This window comes from Dermacentor albipictus, chromosome 1, assembly GCF_038994185.2.
Source record: "Dermacentor albipictus isolate Rhodes 1998 colony chromosome 1, USDA_Dalb.pri_finalv2, whole genome shotgun sequence".
Taxonomy (NCBI): domain Eukaryota; kingdom Metazoa; phylum Arthropoda; class Arachnida; order Ixodida; family Ixodidae; genus Dermacentor; species Dermacentor albipictus.
In genome coordinates, this window is record NC_091821.1 from 464,721,788 (window position 1) to 464,743,622 (window position 21,835).

Consider the following 21,835-nt stretch of genomic DNA (forward strand, 5'->3'; position numbering starts at 1 on the left):
CGGCGAAAACACAATGCACAGGAAGCTATCAGCACTCTGTCCCCGTCGTAGATTGCTTTCAAAATAGGGCAAATGCGGCCATGCCATATGCAGCAGCTGTTCGTACGATGGCCTGTTTCGTCGCTCAAAGCCGCCACTCATCGCCGTCGAGCACAAAACTGCTGTCATTGAGTCTGGGCTTAAAGATGTATTTTATAGGCCACTTTCTTCAGGTCTGTGAGAGTTATGAAAAAAATGAAATGACTCATTTGCACAGCTAAAATAGAGCATTCGCAATCAAGTTATCATCAAAAAAATCTAACTGTTGGTCACAAAGCAAACTTTTGACGCGAACCCCTTGCTTCTCAGTTGCAAACATTATGGCTTTGTATTTTGACATCTAGGCTGCTGGCATGACAATCCCTCTACCATGAGGTGCCAAGCTCATTGTTTCATGTTGCTGCCTGCACACAGGATTCATTCCTTGACAATAAGATTCAGAGCAATAGATTGTAGGTTTGCAAATGTATGGTGAAGTTTGCCATTTTTTCAATGTTCGTAGCAGTTTTCGTGAAATAAAACTGTGGGTTTTTATTAAGGACGTCCAAAGGCCAACAAAGCATTTTGAAGGACTCATGCAACACTATGTTTCAAAGGTTGAAAACAAGACAGTGGCATCAACATTAAACAAACTTTACTTTTGCTATGCATAAACACAAAGGCTACGTGGATAGGGATCAACATCTCCCACCACAAACTCCGACCCAAACTGAACTGGCTTGACTAGCTTGTACCAATTTTGTGGTCAGGCACCCAAAAAAGGTCTCCTAAGCTTAGCAAAAAATAATATTCAATTATTTTTAGGCAGTTCATTATAATTTAAGGGTATTTAAAGCCTCAGAAATTTCAGATTTTTATTCATGGATTTCAAAGACCACTATGAATCCGGTATTTTGGTACTTCATGAGCTGTCTTCAAAGTCCAAAAAGGAAGAACCAAGTAAAAGTTCGAAACAGCTGCACAGGGTGCTTCTGAACATGCTCTACAGCTGTCAAATATACCTTGCACCACAAAATCAATATTTAAAATTTTGCACAGCTAATCTAACTAAATAGCTAACAAGCTCCAACCAAAAAAAGAGAAAAAAATATTCCAAGTAGCTTAATCTGATAGAACAAAATACTATTAGTCATAACCACAAAGAAAGTACCCCTTTCTTTTCTACGCTTGCTTCAAGCTAGGTGAAACAACCTTCATATCCTTGCGCCCCTCGACACCTTGTTTGTCATGAGGACAACATAAGCAAATGATGTCCAAGCTCAGTCCTGTGGTAATCATTAAATGGACATCAATAGCCAGTCATAGTGGTGCCCTGTGCAGCAGAGTATATGACACTGCGTTCATGACTTTGTTTTCATTCACTCTGCTAAATATAAGCCAGCAGAAATGGTAAAAAAGTCACAAATACAACATGAATGTGTGAACTCTATACCACAGACATAACAGTATAATGTGGCCATAGGACCATTTACTTGCGCAAAAAGCCTAGATCACAAGCATGCAATATGAATGTCTAGGTTTCGCACACATACAAAATCTCTTACTAGAGTGGGTCTCAACAGCACCTGGCTTGCTTGCCCCACGGATACAAAAAACACCAAGCAATTATGCTTGGATTTTCACAAATATAATGTGAGTAACCTAACATAGCCTGCTGTATCAAGAACTATAACAGTGGATGGTCAAGATATAGAAAGGAAAAAATAAAAACATCAAACAGGATAACATGCTTGAACATTGTTCTTACAGCAGCATTTCCTAGGCACTGAGGCTTGACAACCACATTTAATTTCAATAAGCCAGCAAATCAAAGCTGACTAACTCAAGCATGCAAGAAAATGCATGCCAATTCAGCTCATTTAGGATACCATGAGTGATGATAAAGCTGTGTGAAACAACACAGCTTTAGATGATGACAGGAAAAACGACAGAATCTAAATACTGACTCTTGAACCACTAAAAGAATTCCTGATGATATTGTTTGTATGACCCCAGAAATTAACTCATAAGTGATGAAGTGGCAGCTTAGACAATAATGTAGCACAGCTGGAAGTCTGCCAGCATATTTTAGACGGGTGAAATATTTTCTCAGTTATAAAACTTTGAGCACAATCCCTTATTTTTTTTAAATACTACTTTAAAAAGTCTATTTGCAGCATCTGAATGTTTCTTCCAAGTCTGAATACCATCTATGCACAATGTTCGATCACCATAGGCATAATTTCAAGTGCTCCTCCATATGCAACACATTCCCCAATTTTCTTTGATAACCGTCAGCCTGAGAAAAAAGATGACGTTATTTTGTTTGAGTATACACCACAGCTGCAGGTCCTGCAGAGGTAATAAAACATCTACATAATTGCACCATGAGAGGGAAACATAAATAATACACAGTGCGCACTCTGGACAGCTAGTACAGTCTTCGTACAAACGTGACACAACCAGAAATATGATGTAAGGGATCTTTTGATGGCCACAAAAATAAAAAAATTGCATCAAATACTCCACCAGTTAAACAGAGGCAACATGACAGCAGCCATAGTCTTATTCAATAACTGCCCAGCGCAGGGTGATGAATACAAAACTGCCCATCACCCATTGTGCTTCGGTAAGACCATGATGCTCTGAACTATGAGGCCAGATGAGACCTTTTATGGCCCGGAAAATAACAAAATAAATATTAGAATTGCTTGCAAACTGAACACGGGCAATGCGACAACAGCCATGGACTTATTATTATGTAACTGTTGAGTACAGCATGACATGTGTGCATTTAGCTACAAGGCTGGAACAACAATGCCAATCACCCATTGTGCTTTGTAAAACTACGATGCTCTTAACTATGAAGCCAGATATGTGCGCAAATTGCTGTAGCGGCTTGGGTTGCTGCACCACATTGCACCTTCATGCCCTCTCCCATTTGTTATGCTCTTACTTTCTTGGAGACCTGTGGCCTCTCTTGCGTATACTTGTTAGCCTGCTCCTTTGGACACCGAGAGAGTACCTTTTCACAACGGTTGCAAACTGGCGGATGCTTCGCGATTGAGCATTCCACATTATGAAGCACTATGCAAAATTATGTAAGCGGGCTTTCCAACACATATGAGTTGCCCTAACGCAGGTGACTGCATTCTCGCAAGTGGTATTGTTAAAGTCGAGATACATATTTTAAGCTTAGACGATGCAGAAAATCAAGGGCAGCAGGAATGATGTTACCAGCCAGCATGATGAAACCATAATTACAATTCTAGCCTCAGGTTCACTATCTAGGTTAGATCAAATGAGGTGTGTGGAGAAGCTCACTTGTAGGCTTTGCAAATCGCCTATTACAAGAAAAAAAAAAACCTGCATTACATTAATGCAAACACCTTTCCACTTGAAGAAACCAATCTTCTTTGATACACTCTGGGAAGTGGCGAATCAAGCCAAATGATTTTCTGCTTACTTTTTGCAAAAAATAAACCCAACAAAAGACAGGCAATTGTCTCCATTGCCAGAACAATACACAAGCATGAAAATGGAAACCACATGACAAGCAATACGAGTTTCAGCTGCTCTTAAAGTAGATTAACAAGCTAGATAGCTTTGTGTACGCAGTGATGATCACACGGACCTACAGCTTGCCTGCTTGTCAGAAATCTTAGTAAGCAAATTTTCTTTGCAAGAGCTTTTAAAGTACAGTCACAGCCGGTCTGGGCACGCACACTTGCTCCCTCCTTACAGCAAGAGCAGGCTTCGAGGAGGCAATGCATATTTTTCTGTGCTGCTGCACTGATGATCTCTGCGAGAGGGCACCACGAGCCAACCCTTGCTGTGGTGGCGCTGGACTTGGGTTTCAAACAAATCGGCGCGCAAGAGAGCACATTTTTCCATGGACTGTGTCATTTATTTTATTTTTACTGTGTTGAAATGCGTGAATGAATGGTTTGCCATGTGAAGTGATCTACAAGCCTGCCACATGCTTCGCATGCCTTGTTGACAAAGTCACATTTCACAGTAAGTTTCTGCATCTGACTTTTCATGTATGCTAGCATCACACACTTGTGAAGCTTGGCATGTCAAGATTGTGGCTATGGTGTATTGTTGCGTGCCATTTTGTCAGTCGCGGTCTGGAAAGACTCCCAGTGTATCGTTTCACCAGTTTTCAGCTGATTGGGAACTGGGTGACAAATGGCAAAGAAACATCTCGCGAAAAAATCTCGTCATTAACGACAAATCACAGTCAACTACAGTTTGCAGCAAGCACTTTTTAGCGAGTGACTATGACAGTGATTGTAAATTGAGAAAACCGGTTCCCGGTGCGGTTCCAACCATATTTGAAGGCTATCTGTCTTGCCTAGCACCCAGTGTGAAGAAAGCACGTAGGACCCCAAAAGTCCGAGACACTCCTCCTTGTTAGAAAGCGAGAAAAACTAAAGGCAGACACAGAAGATTGTGAGAATGCAGCTTTAGAGTTGCCAGAACACGAAACCGAGCAGAAAGCTATTATATGTACGCAAACAACAACCATGTACAGTGTGCAATGGGCAAGTCGCAACCGATTAGTGACGGCAAAGCTTCGTTCACAGGTGGTGTATTAGCGCTCCAAGTGTTCAGAATACAGCAGCAACTAGAAGCCCAGACAAAGGCGATCTCTTCATATCGTGACGACAAGCACTACTCATCGTTGACAAAAAATTGCTGCAGACGCCGAAAAAGGAGATAAATAAGCTGTCTCTGCTTCCCCAAATTGATGGATACCAGAAGAAATTCCAGTCTTACTCTGAACAAGTAATCAGAGTGAGTGATATGGCGCTTTCTTTTGGCAAAAGGCTTTGATCATGCCCAAACTGAACTGCTCACACTGCCACACAAGTACACATTGCAGCGCTTTGTCAGTCCTAGCTTAACTTCTGGAATGAGTAGCGTCATGAAGGAGAGGCTGATCCACAAGGCTTCCCTTCTTAGCCACAAATGGCACATGGCTTCATTAATAATCGATGAAGTTCCAAAAAAGCCTATGTGCATCTATGATTGGAAGTCTGGCATAGTATTTGGGATAAGAGACAAGCCAGAAAACCCCATGTAACACCGTAACACCCTGTGTGCCATGTAACAAGAACAAAATACTTGCTAACCGAGTCTTATGTTTTGTGCTTCAAGAATTGACCAGCTCAAACACGGTCCCTTGTTCATACTACTTCACAAAGCAGCTCCGCGGCAGAGACTTGTATACATGGACGAACGACGTCGACTCTGCAGTTGAGGAATGCGGCTTTGTAGTGATTTGTATTATTACTAATAACCACTCTGCATACAGAACAATGTTTAAGCTCATGGGGAGTGGTCCGTTGTAAACTGCGGTAAACCATCCTCATGACGATGAAAGAGTAATTTTTTAAGCTTCTATCCTTGCCATGTTTTCAAAAATGTCCACAGTCAATTTTTGGAACACTAGCTCAGAGACAGCACTTGCATCATCAGTGGCAGATTAGTGCAGAAATTGTACGAGCACCACAAGGAAATGACAACAAAGCTGGCCAGAAATCTGACAAAAAAACATGTCCATCCATCAAACATTGAGAAAATGAACATGCTACATGCCCTGCAGGCGTTTTCACCCCAAGTCACTGCGGCGCTGGAACACCTCCAGCAGAACTCGCGAGTCAACTCTGCTCACTTTGCTTTCAAGGACGCAACATCTACGATCAACTTCATAAAAGTTATGAATAAACCGTTTGAAATTCATGACAACATACAAGGGAAGCGATTTCAAAATGCCCATCTTCAGGGAAAATGATGACCGACTACTGTGGCTGCAAAATGAATTTTGCAACTAAGTGAAGAAGATTCAAGACTGTTCCATCACAAATGGTGTTGGGAGCTTCACTGAGGAAACACACAATGCCCTACTTTTTAGCACAAAGTCTACAGTGGAGGTAGCCCAATTGCTGCTGAGAAGAGGGGTCAACTACATTCTGACTAGGCAACTCAGCAGTGATTCTACATAGGCATTATATTCGGAAAACTTCGGTTTATGTGCTGAGGTAACGGCACGCTGGATGCAAGAGCCGTTGCAGCAGCTCTGGATTACATTGTAAAGGAAAAAGCACTGCCACTGCATGAAGCCATCATACAAGGTGAAGACATCAAAAAAAGCGGCTATCTCTGTTTCTCATGATATAGTTCAAGAACTGAAAGCTCTGCGAGCACATCCTCCAGCTCTGCCACCCGTCTCTTGTTTACTCTGGCTTGGTGTATGTAGGTGGCTATATTGCCAAGCTTATCAGTGATCTTGGGTGTGACGCTTGCGTCATGCTTGCAATGACGAACAAGACTAGCAGTCCTCTGTACAAACTTCTGCATGAACAAGAGAAAGTCGAACTTCACTATCCAAAGCCGGAGTTCCTTGTTCTCCTGGAAATGATTTCAACATTTTTTGAAAAGGCAGTCAAAGAACTCCCACGATCGAAGACTTTAGAAGCCTTGATGCGAATTGTTGAGCTGCATCTGGAGGAGTCACCTCTCCTGTGCTGCCCGGAAGGTGTTGACAGGAGTTACGCCAAATGCTTGACACATCTGATCTCGATAAAGTTTCTCCGAATTCTTCTTGTCAGCTATACAAAGAAACTAACAGAGCAAAATGACAAGCCTTCTGATTTCATCTACAAACCAGCGCGAAAGCATTTCAGGCTGTAAACGACATGCCTCGGAAAGTGTGAGTCGCACAGGAATGCTACGTATATAGTTTTTACAAGCAGTGCCTGTTACTGCTTTCAGTTCGTTTAAGTATCTGCAACGTTGTCAAAGCTTCAAAGGGAAAAGCATCTGTCTCATTAGTGCGTTTCGTGCAACGAGAACAGATTGAGCAGATACATTTGAACATTTTCAAGTGGCAAATGCTTTTATTGTTAGAATACATTTTCAAGTACTGCGAGACTGTGCTGGCCTTAAGATGAAAATAAATGTTTTCTGACCATGGTTTCTTATCGAAGTATCTTGTTTTACTGTTACAGCTGGCAATCACAAATGATCATCCGTGCACACTAATGCTATGCGCCATCACTTCCGCATGCCAACCTCAATGTTTTGAGCTTCATCTACTAGTTTCTGGCTTTCCATGCTCATAGCGGGGGCTGCACGAGACACGGTTGGCAAGTTCTTGTTCAACGCTGGGAGCAGCTGTTCAGAAACCTGTGCACGGTATCCGAACCAGCGTGCAGCTGACGGGCACTGCGTGCGTCGTGACCAGCCATGCTCGAGCGAATATTTTTGCGGGGAGAGGGTTGGCTTGCAGCGCCTCCGGGGAGTAGCGGCTGTAGGTAGCAGCACAGGTCATAAGAGATTGAGCGCGGGTGTCCAGACCGGCCGTGGTACAGTTCCATATTGCTTGCTAGCCTTGTTGACTAAAAGGCAATGCGTGTGGCAAATCACATGGTACAGTGTGTCTGCATGTTTCCTGGTGCAGGCTGCCATGGTGACATTTAAGTGCAAACGTGACCGCAGCTCAGTTTCAGCAGCTCCAGAATTCTCATGCGCATGATCGCTGTCGAGTGCATGAGAATCTGTAGAGAGCAAGGAGCATATATAAATGCACATTTAAACATTATATCCATGAAATTCCACATACCGGTGAGTTTCACTGCTTCTCTGTATTTTGATTCAAACTTACTTTGAAGTAAGTATCATTCTGAAGCCCCAAAAAGAGAGCCTGCACATTTTCGAACAGCGTTTTAAACCATAACTAAACCAAACAAGATAACTGAACCACTTTTAAGTGTTCATTGGAGGTAGAATTAGGGATAGTTGACTGTAACAGGACAGGTAGATGAAGTAGATTTGTCCCCTATGATTGGCCACCATCCACCACACTCCAAAAAGCACATAAACGTGCCTATAAGGCACTGATCACATTTCCAACTATCACAAGATTAACTACACACTAAGTATGAGTGTTACACTGGCAAATGTACTTGAAGTAACAAACAGTTAACCTTACTGCAACACTGCATAACATTACAAGTGATCACGTATGCGTTCAGAGCAACTGCTCAGGGCTCAGTGTTGTATGCAGTACATCATACTATCAATTTCACACAAAAGTCTGGACTACTAGGCCATCTAACCACATGATGAATTTTTTTTGTCTTGCAAACATTCCGTGTGGCTTGAAAACAAGCCAGACATGGATATGAAACACTGGCAAAAGAAACTGATATGCTGAACAGACATAGAAAGGCATGCGAAGATAATGTAGCTAGCAAGATTCCTTTTTTTTTTCACTTGCTCTCTCGACATGCACAGGCAGCCGAAATTTCCATCCGTTTTCCAACATTGGAAAAAAATATGTATGTACACGAAGTCATAACAGACGGTAACACTCTGTCCATTTCGCACCAGAAGGGCTCAGTGAAATGTACAAAGATAGCACAGTACTGTCTATGGTGCCGACATGAGCCCCTCTCCAAGAACATCGGCGCTGAACAAGTAGTAAGTGCAACATATGGTGCACAAACTTGCAATAGATTGTTTATGCTGGGAAATTGTAGTTAATCAGTTCTCCCACAAAGTCTGCACATTCATTCTACACATGATTCGCATAGAGAAATACTAACACAAGAAGCATAAAAACAGGATTTGGCTATTTGCTAATCTGAATTAACTGGTGTCGACAAAGATAAGCATCTCACAAAACAATAATAGGTTAAAGTGTAATGACCATTATGCATGCAATAAATAAATACCTCCTCCTGGAATTTTAGTAAAGAAGGAAAAGAGTGGAGGGAAATTTATAGCTTTGAATACTAAAAGACAAGCATGATCACTTGTGAGTGCAGCACAGCTCAGCGAGAGATACAGGAGCGGTCCTTTGGTCTTCGGTTACTCCCTCACAATAACCTCAACATCAACTAATATTCTATTGTAGTGATAATGGCTGCAGCATTGTCTGACTGACTGCACACAACGATTTCACATGGACATTAGATCTACTTATGAAACAAGCGTACAAAAGAGCTACTAGTATAAAAGAAAAAGAAACAAACGGCATATGCCCTTGTGGAGCAGATGGCGCAGATATATGAATGTTATATTCGGAATTGAAACCCTTCAGCACAGAAGATAAACCTGTGCTCAAAGGCTTACAGCCGGCACTGTAGGCCCAATGCAAGAACATAGTCACAATGGGTCCCAACCCTAGGGGTCAACAAATAAAGTAGGGGAACACAAGAGACTTCGTTGGGCGAGCCAGGAGATTGGCTGGCAAAGTCCCAAAGGAGAGGCAACTATGGTTCAGGGAAGCCCTCATCAGATGCTTCCGAAGGCCCAGTGTTCGCAGTGCCTTGCTGCTGCTGCTGCCACATGGAGGCATATATACCGCCGTACTCAAGAAGCTCGTCATGACTGTAAAGGGAAGAGCAAAAAATATCCCAATGCATCAGCACTGTAAGGCTACGCAATATTTTCACATGCAAACAATGGAAGAAACGAGAAGTTCACAAACAAAAAAGTATTGTATAACTTGGCAGTGATGGCAGAAATGTGGACAACGTGGACACCACAATACGTCAGCCGAGTGATGCTGGTGGCAACTTGCTCCTCGTTTATATGGCATCACCGTAGGTTGTGGATTAACAGATGGTTGTCGCAACAATTATAGAATCTGCTACATTCATTGTGTACATTTGATAGTGACAAGGTTCTGCCATACTAACTGCAACACTCGTGTTGCCAGACTTGCAACATAATCTGACACAGCATATGTGCCAAACAGAAGTGCAAGCATGGCAACGCTGATTATGTGTCGATGCTGATCAGAATTACAATGTAACAAATTAGTGAATGGTGATATGTAAAATCTACGAGGCATCACAACTGCAGTTTAGAAGCACTTGTTGATGGGCTAGTTGAAGAGTGAGTACTCTTGCTCATTATAAGTTCATTTGAGTGCATCCTTGTTTAGTCACATTGAAGGTTTAGTGGATGCTTGCTAAGTTATTGAGAATCACTGGCTTTCAGGCGTTATGCTTTTGTAAAAAATTAGGACTTGATGTACATTCTCATCTCTCTGGGTCTTTGAGCATGATAAATATTTCAGGTGGCCCACAAAAACACATGTTCCTTTCAAACCACTTGAAACATATTTCCTACATATTGAGTAGAATCTCATTGATATCATGCTGTTTTGTACAATTTCACGGTACCGACAATCACGATCAAGAACAAAAGAAATTACCCAATACAGTTACGCTTACCAAAAGCGTGCAGTACACTACCAATGGCACAATGCACTATGCACCCTGTGCTGTAAAACAGATAAGTGAAGACGCTTATCGCAATAGGTTTGGCGGCGATAGCTGTGAATGCAGCATGCGACGACCCGGCCAGAGATTTGCTGGTGCTGAAATAAGAAACTGTGTGCACAGTCGTTTTCACGTGAAATAGGCGGCTATATACTGTTCTCGCTCGCGTGTGCCTTGCACCTTTTTCTTGTACAGGTCAGATCTAGTGGCCAGAAAACATATACGATCAGAGTGTGCAGCAGGAAATGGCATGACGCTTAGGTTATCGCCTATTAAAGGCATGCGCTACACTTCTGATGGTACCACGCGCTGTAAAACAGATAGGCAAAGATGCTTAGCGCAATAGGATTGGCGGTGATAGCTGTGAATGCCACATGCAACGATCTTGGGGATTTGATGGTACCGAAATTAGAAACTGAGTGTGTGCCAGCGCTCTCATGAGAGACGAGTGGGGAGTATTGTGGTGAAGCTGCTGTGGCAGGCAGTTATATACTGTCCTTGCTCGCGCACACCTCACACATTTTTTCGTTTACATGGGATCTAGCGGCCGGAAAATGTATCGTATGATCGCAGCTTGGTGACGTACTGAACGTTGGTGTCAAAATATAGTGTGTTCTGGGAATGTATGAGTGCAATGAATGAGTGCACATATATTGGGTCTTTTTTGTTTTCTTAGTTGCGATCATTGGTGCCGGGAAAATGTAGGTAATGAGAATGTATAAACGAGGTTCTACTATATGCAGTGTACTGTATGTTCTACTGTATGTATAAGAAGTTTACAGGGACGACATGGCCACAATTAGTACATGACCGGTGTAGTTGGAGAAGTATGGGAGCGGCCTCTGCCCTGCAGTGGGCGTAACCAGGCTGATGATGATGACTGTATGCGCATGTCTTGAAATTTACCAAATGCTTTGAAGGTTTAGGTATTTGAGTGTGCATTAGTAGTTGGTCAAATTCCATTTGAGGAGACCGTGTGTACGATTCAAAACTGTTTGCGGTCAGTGGCATACATCTAGATATCCCTGTGCTTTAGATTTAGGATATGGAGGGATGAAGAGCATGTGTAGAGGTTTGGGGTACACTTCATGTACAGTGGAACCTTGTTGAAATGTTTTTCAAGGGACTGCAGAAAAAACCCTAACTGCCAGAAAAACGTAACACTGAGAAAGGATGGAAACTGCCACAGCAATGACAGGAACTGCCAGTACAGTTACTGGCACTACTGTAACGGCTGCCAGTACAGTTATTAGATGTCTTGGTGCTCATATTGCGTCCAGGGACAGTGCGTTCATTTGTGTATAATTGAGGGACACATACAATGTTCCATGACAGTGGCCCCTTTTCCATTCTTTATATGCTTCACCGCAACATTTTGCATAAGCTTCACTGCATAACAAAGCTCTATTGCGCAGAAGCTGACTAAAGAAAGCCCGCAATTATGCATTGCAACGAAGACCCTTGCAGGCTCCAAAATTAGGCTTGTGCCAAGATGAATTTTTTGTTCAAAGCAAAGCTGAAACGAACAGTAATGAGTGTTGAAAAATTTTGAAGAAAATACTTATAATAGTGGGATTTACATAAAACCTTGACATAAGAGCCAGATGTTGACAAATAAAAATGTTGGTTCTTGCCAAAAAAGGAAACTGGTATATCGCAGGAGTCAATTTATCTTCAAAGTGCCATCATCCAGATATTTTCAAGCAAGAAATGCAAGTTCCCCATTTCTTAAAACTCCAGCAGCAGAGAAAATGAGTTTACAGGCCCGTGTTTATAGCTGTGCTTCAAGTCTACTTAAAATGCTGCGGCGGTTGACGCCACAAGAACGTTTAAACCATTCACCCATCATGTGTCTTTGCCATGCTGTGAAGTGCGACCTTGACTGCATGGATCAGCAGTTTATGCAGTGTTGCATAAATTCAGCTTGGTGCTCTTTGTCTACACGCAAGCACCAGAACTTGGCAGGCATGCTTGCTGCTTTTGCTATTCTCACTCAAGCCCGTATGCATAATCTAGGGTCCGATCACCGATGAGCGGCATACTTCCAGCATCGACAACATTACCTGTCCCTGAGCTGTGCGATAGATTGCACAGCTCCTGATTAGAACCACTCGTAGGAACGTTTCTCCTCGTTCCCGCCATCATCACCAATCGTCAATCACCAATTGTCTCACCAACGCGGTCCATCAGCGAGTTCCAGCGCTACAGTGCAGCAGATCAGCCAGACATCTGCTGGTATCACCGCTGTTTTGGCACGCAAGCACGTCGCCGCCTTCTTCCTTGCATTTGGTCGGTAAACCATACAGCCAACCGCTAAGAGCGACAAGCGATCACGGCCCCACTGGATGTCCTCGACAAAGTCACTGGTCAATGTTTCCCGATCGACACAGCTGTACAGGTCAGCATTATACCTGCTACATGAGCGGATCGCACAGCTGCTCTCGTCATGTACTTGCAATCCATAGAACGACAGAAAGCTGAGCTAGTTGGTAAGGATTCATTATGCAAAAAGCTAAGGCATGCAGACAGGGCACAAGAGGAGAGAAGTGGACAACACGATCGTGTTGCCCACTTCTCTCCTCTTGTGTCCTGTCTACATGCCTTAGCTTTTTGCAAGCCGTGAATGGAACTCGAATTCCGGTATTTCAAAAATGCTCACGCACACTTAACCTGGGCCTACGAAGAGCATTCCGATGATTGTTCATGGTTGCCGACATAAGTTCTGCCATTATCGTTGCTGATTTCTTCACTGGCCCTGACCTCATTGTAGACATCAAATGACAACGTTTGTTGGACGTGACAACTTACTCTTTGAGTAAGGCATTACTGTTGCGGGCCGGAAACCACAGCTTTAGCACTCTTTTGCACTACTCCTTACAATGGACCCTTTGCGGCTTTGTTAAAAGAATTTCCTGAAATCACCGCCCCACTCAACTGGAAGAAACCCATCTGCCACGACGTACAACACCACATCATCACTTCTGGACCTTCTGCATCCTTGTGGCCATGTCGACTTGCTCCGGACAAGCTCAAGGTTGCACATGTTGGAATTGGGCATTATTCGGCCATCCACCAGATACAGGGCAGCTCTACTCCACACAGTGCCTAAGGAATCCGGTGATTGGAGGCCATGTGGAGATTACAGATGTCTATATACTAAGACTATTTAGGATCTATACTCTTTGCCTAACATACAAGATTTCACCGTCGCTCTGCACGGCACCAACATCCTGTCGAAGGTTGACCTTGTCTGCGCCTGCCACCAAATTCCTGTGGCTGAGCAAGACACACCTAAGGCTGCCATTACAATGCCATTCGGACTCTTAGAGCTTCAGCGAATGCCGCTTGGTCTCAGGAACGCCGCCCAGTCATTCCAATGTTTCATTGACATGGTAACGCGAGGCCTACCCTTTGTCTTCACCTATGCCACAACTTGTTGGTAGCGAGTAAATCTGTCGAAGAGCATTTACAACATCTACGACTTTTGCTCCAACGACTTTCTGAGCACGGCATCATCATCATTGTCTTAAAAAGCAAGTTTGGTTTGACAACTTGGAATTTCTAGGACACCACCTTGATGCCAGTGGCATTCGCCCACTTTCATCAAAATTCGAAGCAGTAGAGAGCTTCCCCAAGCTCACAACGAACACAAAGCTGCGACAGTTCCTCGGCATCATTAATTCTTACCCCCAATTTATCAGAAACTGTGCTGGCATAGCAGTACCTCTGCATCGCCTCCTTACCCACCAGAACAAGACATGCTTGCTGCATTGGAACACTGCCACTGAAGAGGCCTTCATCAAGATCAAGGGCACACTAGCAAATGCTGCACTTCTTGCACATGCTAACCACACGGCACCACTGGCCCTCATGACTGATGTGTCCAGCACAGCCGTGGAAGCATTTCTCCAACAGCACATCGATAATTTGTGGCAACACCAAGCCTTTTTCACCAAGAAACTCCCTCCAACCCAGGCTCGCTACAGCACTTTCGGTCAAGAGTTGCTTGTAATTTACCTCGCCATCTGTCACCATTGCCATATCAATGAGGGCCGACCCTTTAATATGTTCACGGAACACAAGCCCTTGACGTATGTATGCGCTTTGTAGAGAGTCATCAACACATACACCTTGAGAAAGCCGTCACCTCCTTTTTATATCAGAATTCTTCACCGACATCCGACATGTGAGTGGCGACTAGAATGTACTTGCTGACACCCTGAGCTGTGTGAATGTCGTGATACCACCTGCTCGTCCTGCGCCACTCGATGTGCAGACAGACATTTGCCGCACCCCAAGTTAGTGATCCTGAGCTCCTTCAACTGTGTTCGTCCAAAACAGTACTGCGGTTGGGCGATATCCTGCTTGGTGGCCTCACATTTGTCAGCAACACTTCTACAGGCACACCAAGACCATATATCCCCAGCATGTTATGCAAGCAGCTTTTCAACACACTGCATCAACTCACTCACCCCTGTGCTCGTGCCAAACATTGCCTTATCTCACAGTGTATGGCCTGCGCTAACCCTGGCATCATACAACATGCGGACGTGCTCAGCAAGGTCCGCTGCAGTGACCATAGGATGGTAAGAACTCGAATTAGCCTAGACCTGAGGAAGGAACGGAAGAAACTGGTAAATAAGAAGCTGATAAATTAGTTAGCGGTAAGAGGGAAAATAGAGGAATTCCAGATCAAGCTACAGAGCAGGTATTCAGCTTTAACTCAGGAAGAGGACCTTAGTGTTGAAGCAATGAATGACAATCTTGTGGGCATCATTAAGGAGTGTGCAATAGAAGTTGCTGGTAACTCCGTTAGACAGGATACCAGTAAGCTATCGCAGGAGACGAACGATCTGATCAAGAAACACCAATGTATGAAAGCCTCTAACCCTGCAGCTAGAACAAAACTGGCAGAACTTTCGAAGTTAATCAACAAGCGTAAGACAACTGACATAAGGAAGTATAATATGGATAATATTGAACGTGCTCTCAGGAACGGAGGAAGCCTAAAAGCAGTGAAGAAGAAACTAGGAATTGGCAAGAATCAGATGTATGCGTTAAGAGACAAAGCCGGCAATATCATTACTAATATGGATGAGATAGCTCAAGTGGCTGAGGAGTTCTATAAAAATTTATACAGTACCAGTGGAAGAGCGAATAGTCTAGAGGAATTCGAAATCCCACAGGTAACGCCGTAAGAAGTAAAGAAAGCCTTGGGAGCTATGCAAAGGGAGAAGGCAGCTGGGGAGGATCAGGTAACAGCAGATTTGTTGAAGGATGGTGGACAGATTGTTCTAGAGAAACTGGCCACCCTGTATACGCAATGCCTCATGACTTCGAGCGTACCAGAATCTTGGAAAAATGCTAACATAATCCTAATCCATTCCTAATCCTAACGCCAAAGATTTGAAAAATTATGGACCGATTAGCTTACTGTCCGTTGCCTACAAAGTATTTACTAAGGTAATTGCAAATAGAATCAGGAACACCTTAGACTTCCATCAACCAAAGGACCAGGCAGGATTCCGTAAAGGCTACTCAACAATAGACCATATTCACACTATCAATCAGGTGATAGAAAAATGTGCGGAGTATAACCAACCTTTATATATAGCTTTCACTGATTACGAGAAAGCGTTTGATTCAGTCGAAACCTGAGCAGTCATGGAGGCATAGCGGAATCAGGGTGAAGACGAGTTGTATGTAAAAATACTGAAAGATATCTATAGTGGCTCCACAGCCACCGTAGTCCTCCATAAAGAAAGCAACAAAATCTCAATAAAGAAAGGCATGGAGATACAATCTCTCCAATGCTGTTCACAGCGTGTTTACAGGAGGTATTCAGAGACCTGGATTGGGAAGAATTGGGGATAAGAGTTAATAGAGAATACCTTAGTAACATGCGATTCGCTGATGGTATTGCCTTGCTTAGTAATTCAGGCGACCGATCGCAATGCATGCTCACTGACCTGGAGAGGCAAAGCCGAAGGGTGGGTCTAAAAATTAATCTGCAGAAAACTAAAGTAATGTTTGACAGTCTCGGAAGAGAACAGCAGTTTAAGATAGGTGGTGAGGCACTGGAAGTTGTAAGGAAATACATCTACTTAGGACAGATAGTGACTGCGGATCCGGATCATGAGACTGAAATAATCAGAAGAATAAGAATGGGCTGGGGTGCGTTTGGCAGGCTTTCTCAGATCATGAACAGCAGGTTACCATTATCCCTCAAGAGAAAAGTTTATAACAGCTGTGTCTTACCAGTACTCACGTACGGGGCAGAAACCTGGAGGCTCACGAAAAGGGTTCTACTTAAATTGAGGACGACGCAACGAGCTATGGAAAGAAGAATGATAGGTGTAACGTTAAAGGATAAGAAAAGAGCATATTGGGTGAGGGAACAAACGTGAGTTTATGATATCTTAGCTGAAATCAAGAAAAGGAAATGGGCATAGGCAGGACACGTAATGAGGAGAGAAGATAACCGATGGTCATTAACAGTTACGGAATGGATTCCAAGGGAAGGGAAGCGTAGCAGAGGGCGGCAGAAAGTTAGGTGGGCGGATGAGATTAAGAAGTTTGCAGGGACAACATGGCCACAATTAGTACATGACCGGGATAGCTGGAGAAGTATGGAAGAGGCCTTTGCCCTGCAGTGGGCGTAACCAGGCTGATGATGATGATGATGCTGATGATGATAGTGTATGGCCCCAGATGATCATCGATGTGCGTGACTGGGTACATGCTTGCGCACCTTGGCAATGTGCAAAAGTTCATAAGTATCCTGTTCCCCCAGTTTCTTCAACCTGATCATTGTTCCGACATTGTTCGCATTGACATTGTTGGACCACTACTACCATGTCAGGAATTTCGCTACCCGCTCACCTCTATCATCAGGTTTACCCGTTGGCCAGAAGCAATGAGACTTCAAGACAGCTCTGCTGCAATGGTCGCGGCAGCTTTTGTCAAAACATGGGTTGCCTGCTTCGATGCCCTACCAATATTGTTACTGGCAGAGGACAGCAATTCGAGTCGGCTCTCTTTGAAGAGCTCCTGCTGTTGCTTGGTACGAATTGCGTGTGCACAAATGCCTACCATCCCCAAACCAATGGCCTCATAAAACGCTTTCATTGGCAGCTCAAGTCAACACTGACTGCTCATGGCATGCCATCGCAATGGATTCAAAGCCTACCACTGGTACTTCTCGGTATGCAACGTACCTTGAAGTCGGACATCGGGTGCCCGAGCTCGGAGCTTTCGTCTGGCAAACGACTTCTCACCACAACCACCATCGGCAGCTCCGTCTACTCACGAATATGTGCACCTTCTTCGCGACCTCTTCTGGGACCTAAGACCCTGTCCAACACGTCTGGTTCTGACATGCACATCTTACATTTCAACTGGCCTTGCCAATGCAACTCACGCCTTTGTGCAATATGGACCCGCTTGGCCTGCTGTCCATCCACACTACCTCGGCCCCTTTCCCATACTGGAAAGACGCGAGTCCACATACACCGTGAACATTCATGGCAAAACTGACACCATTGTACTTGATCGGCTGAGGCAATGAGGCAAGCCTACTGTGAGGCAACTCCCACAGCTGCATACCTCAATTCAGCCCCAGACATCTCCTTTCTGGTTGGTGCTCATGCTACTTCAGTCCGCCGTGTTTCATGGAGCTGCTGATACTGTTCACAGACCACGCTGCTCTCTAATGGGAGAACTATGTACCGTCGCCGACCGTTTATTTGGACCTCACGGGGACTGCGAAAATGTACAAATAAACAGGTGTCCGAAAAAGCAGATTAAGAAAAAAAAATTAAATTCTTTATTTCCACGCACTTATTCGGGCTCGGCAGTAGGCTTGGAAGAAATCGTGAATGCGCCGTTGCACGCTGTTTCGTTTATGCGCAATCAGATAAGCCTGAATCTCGGAGAGGGTCGTACGGTCACTATTAGCGGCTGAAAGCACAGTCACTGCTTGTACATGCTCCGCATGCGACGGCAGCGTAGCACATGGTGCGTCATCTTCCGACTCAGAGTCATCGTTCGGCGGTGCAGCAGAAACCTGACGAATGATCTTGCTGTCGTCGAGTTCTGCGCATGTCAATACAGCAGTGTCAGCACCTATGAAACTGTCAAATGAGACGGTGTCCAGAATCGCAATGCAACCACTGCGCAGGTCTCGGCAGAACATTTTCCGTGTCAGTAGGGAGCACATCGGAAGGCGACAAGTCTTAGGCCTCCCGGCACCCACTTGCCGGCATTCCCCAGCGCAGTCTGCGTGGGCACTGTCGGCGCCATTAGACCCTTGACGCGATGTTTACGTATGGCGCGTTGGATCACCGAAACCTTGACACAGCACACAAAGCAAACACCACCGTGCCGACACCAGTCGCACAAACGAAAAATGCGGCCTGCTCGCAGCGTCGTGCGCGAAGAAACAAATCAGCTGCTGGATTGTCTTGACATGGCTTACTAAGCTGAAACCGGAACTGCTGCAGAGCCACTCTATCTAACCAGGCAAAAACGATGATGATGAGCGGGGATTTCCAGTAGCGCCACTTCGTGGTGCAGCAAGGAAGCCCCGTTCAAAACAAAAACGGCGTTCAGCAAGTCGAACCATGCATCGGTCAGAGTCGGTGCATGGTGGTCTCGAACGAGTTGGCTCAAGGAGTGTCCGAAAAATCAGACGAGAGGTTGCAAGGTGTCCGAACTTTCGGCAGTTGTTATACATTATGGTCTATGGGGAGAATGGCGGTGCCGCGAAGCTGACTGAATAATCGGGCATGTCCGAATTTTCGGAGTCCGGGAAATCGGTTGGCGACTGTAGTGCCAGCGACAATGACACGATTGCCCCAAGAAAGAAGATTAGGTCACAAGCAGTGTGGGAGCTTAGCTGAGTGCTGGGGGACCAAAGAAATATAAAAAAAATCAGTTGAGATTGAGCTCCAGTGCTGGAATGTCTCGGTCTCTCTCTCTCTCTCATGTGCTCTACAAATGCAATGGAGCTCTTGTTAATTCAGACTGCATTTGCTTTGACAGCCTGCTAAGATGCCGCCTCCAGCCAAAAAGAGGAAATTTATGATACTGCAGGATAAGGCTGCAATTATTACCCAAGCTGAAAAGGGCAGGAAGAAAATGGATATTGCCGAAGAATTTCAAATTGCGTGCAGTTCGATATCGACGATTCTGAAAAACAAGGCCTCCATTCTCGGCGCGCTCGGAAATGGTGTGAGTGCAAAATACAAAACGGTGAGCACTGCAGCTTTTCCAGACGTTGACAAGGCGGTGTTTGCATGGTTTTGTGAACAGTGTGCCAACAAAGTGCCGCTGTCTGGCAGAGTTCTTCAGCAGAAAGCGCTGGACTTCGCATGCATTCTCGGGCACGCTGATTTTAAGGCTAGCCCTGGCTGGTTCAGCCGTTTCAAAGCCCATCACGACATAGTGGCCAAAGTCATTTCCGGGGAGGCAGTAGCCGTTGACCCTTTGACAACGTTGTCGTGACTGCTGACCAGCAAAGAAGTATTGGACCAGTACAAGCCCTCGGACATTTACAACGCAGATGAGACGGCCTTATTCTACGAGATGCTGCCATCGAAGACCCTGGACTTAAAAGGCCAGAAATGTCGCTGGGGGAAACACAGCAAGTGGCGTGTAACAATTTTGTTCTGCACCGACATGGACGGCACAGATAAACGGCCACTGCTTGTAATCGGCAGAAGTAAGAAGCTCCGCTGCTTCAAGGGAAATCGTCGGCTGCCCGTACAGTACCCCGCGAACCTGAAGGCATGGATGAACCGGGCCATATTTGGCAGCTAGCTTGAGGCCTTCGATACGGACATGCGGAAGGCAGGCAGATCGGTCTGCCTTTTTTTGGACAATTGCAGAGCCTATCATGTCGATGACGTGGAACTGGGAAACATGCGCTTGGTTTTTTTTCCACCGAACTGCACTTCCGCGCTGCAGCCGCTTGATCAAGGCATCATTCATAGCGTCAAGTGCGCCTACAAGGAGAGGCTGATTCAGCGTCTGCTGCTGAACCTCCAGTTGAAGCGTCCCACCGTAGTGGACATGTTCATGGCGCTTGAGATGATGGCTGCCGCATGGGTTGCGACGTCGCCAGCCGTGATAGCTAATTGTTTTAATCATGCCGGCTTCATTGCCACTCGGCAAGCATCATGCGCTGATCCAGTGGCATCGCAAGAAGATTCGCCTGAAGGTGCACTAGTTGACAGTGCTGACGGCGCAGTGCCGCCATCGCTGGCCCACGCATGGGATGAACTTTCTGCCGTGACAGATGGTGTTCCGGATGGCCTCAGCATCGATGAGTTCGTTCGTGTGGATGAAGGTGTTGTCGCCCATGAAGAGATGATTGATGAGGTCATCATAAGTAGCGTTTGCCAAGGTGCCGATGACACCGACGACCACCAGACACCAAATCAAGAGAGGACTGCGAACCCGCGGGATGTGTTGAATGCCTCTGATGTAATTCGATCATTTTTCGGTGAGCATGATGACGACGTGGCAATGGACCACTTCTTGCAGTGCGAGTCGAGAGCAGTAAAATTGCTGCAAGGCAAGGCTCGGCAAAGTAAGCTGACTGACTTTTGGCAATATATATTTTTTTTAAATTTTGCAAGCCAATTTCCTTCCCTGTCTTTTCTGCCTCATTCTCGTGCTAACGAAATTCCTGCAAAAGCGAAATGTTTTGCTTTCCCCGGCGATTTTGTTATTGCGGGTTTCGACTGTAGTTTCGTTTTTACTCTATGCAAAGCTGCCGAGGATGAAGTGCACCGCCTAAATCGCAATGAGCAGCGACCTGGTGATACTGGCAAAAAAATAATCGGCATGCGCGCGCTAGTGAAAAGCACGTCTCAGGTCAAGACACGAACTATGGCCGCTCTTTGAAGGAAGTTGCAGGGCCTTCGCAGCTGCGAGCGCTAATCAGTCACGAGATGACGAGAATTGCAGCTTCTGCACTGCTTTTGTAGAAAATAGAAGCAGGATTTAGTGATTCATTCACTAAATAAAAGCATGTTGACGTAGTAAGCATTTGTTTATTTTTTTTTATACCCTCTATATTTGACATTTGGTTAATTTGGTCCCGTGAAATCCGAATTAACAAGGTTTTACTGTATTGACTGTTTCTCTTCATTGTTGCAGAGAAGTTCAGCCAACCGCTAAAATGTGGAAGGAAACCGAATTAAAAAAAAGGCCCACAAGATATCCAGGAGCCCTTGCTCAAATGGTCTGGGCTTCACAGTGACCGGCATTCTAACTTCAGCAAGTGAAGTCAAGATGGCTGTAATTACAGAGCCTTGCTGGACTTTGCACAGTGCAGAGCTGCATTCATACGTATAATATTTCTAGTTTTTTTTTCATTATGCCTTAGGGAAGCCCTCCTAGAAAAGAATTAAAATAAAACAATGCATATGTAAATTCAAATGTTGGATTTTAAGGCAGATTCTTCAGATTAAATATTTAACTAATTTTGGGCTATCTTTAGACATACCACA

General features: G+C 44.7%; 1 protein-coding gene and 1 long non-coding RNA gene across 4 annotated transcripts in view; one reads left to right on the plus strand and one right to left on the minus strand.

Moving 5' to 3' along the window:
- LOC135905611 (uncharacterized) overlaps window positions 1-21,835 on the plus strand; it is a 135,572-nt gene that overhangs the window by 5,732 nt on the left and 108,005 nt on the right. The gene's annotated exons all lie outside the window — the stretch shown is intronic.
- Window positions 545-21,835, minus strand: part of Hmt-1 (ABC transporter ATP-binding protein/permease Hmt-1) — a 134,940-nt gene continuing 113,649 nt past the window's right edge. The window contains exon 21 of the mRNA XM_065436557.2: window positions 545-9,420. Coding sequence (XP_065292629.1) covers window positions 9,303-9,420 — 118 coding nt within the window. The 3' untranslated portion in view covers window positions 545-9,302. The remainder of the gene's footprint in view (window positions 9,421-21,835) is intronic.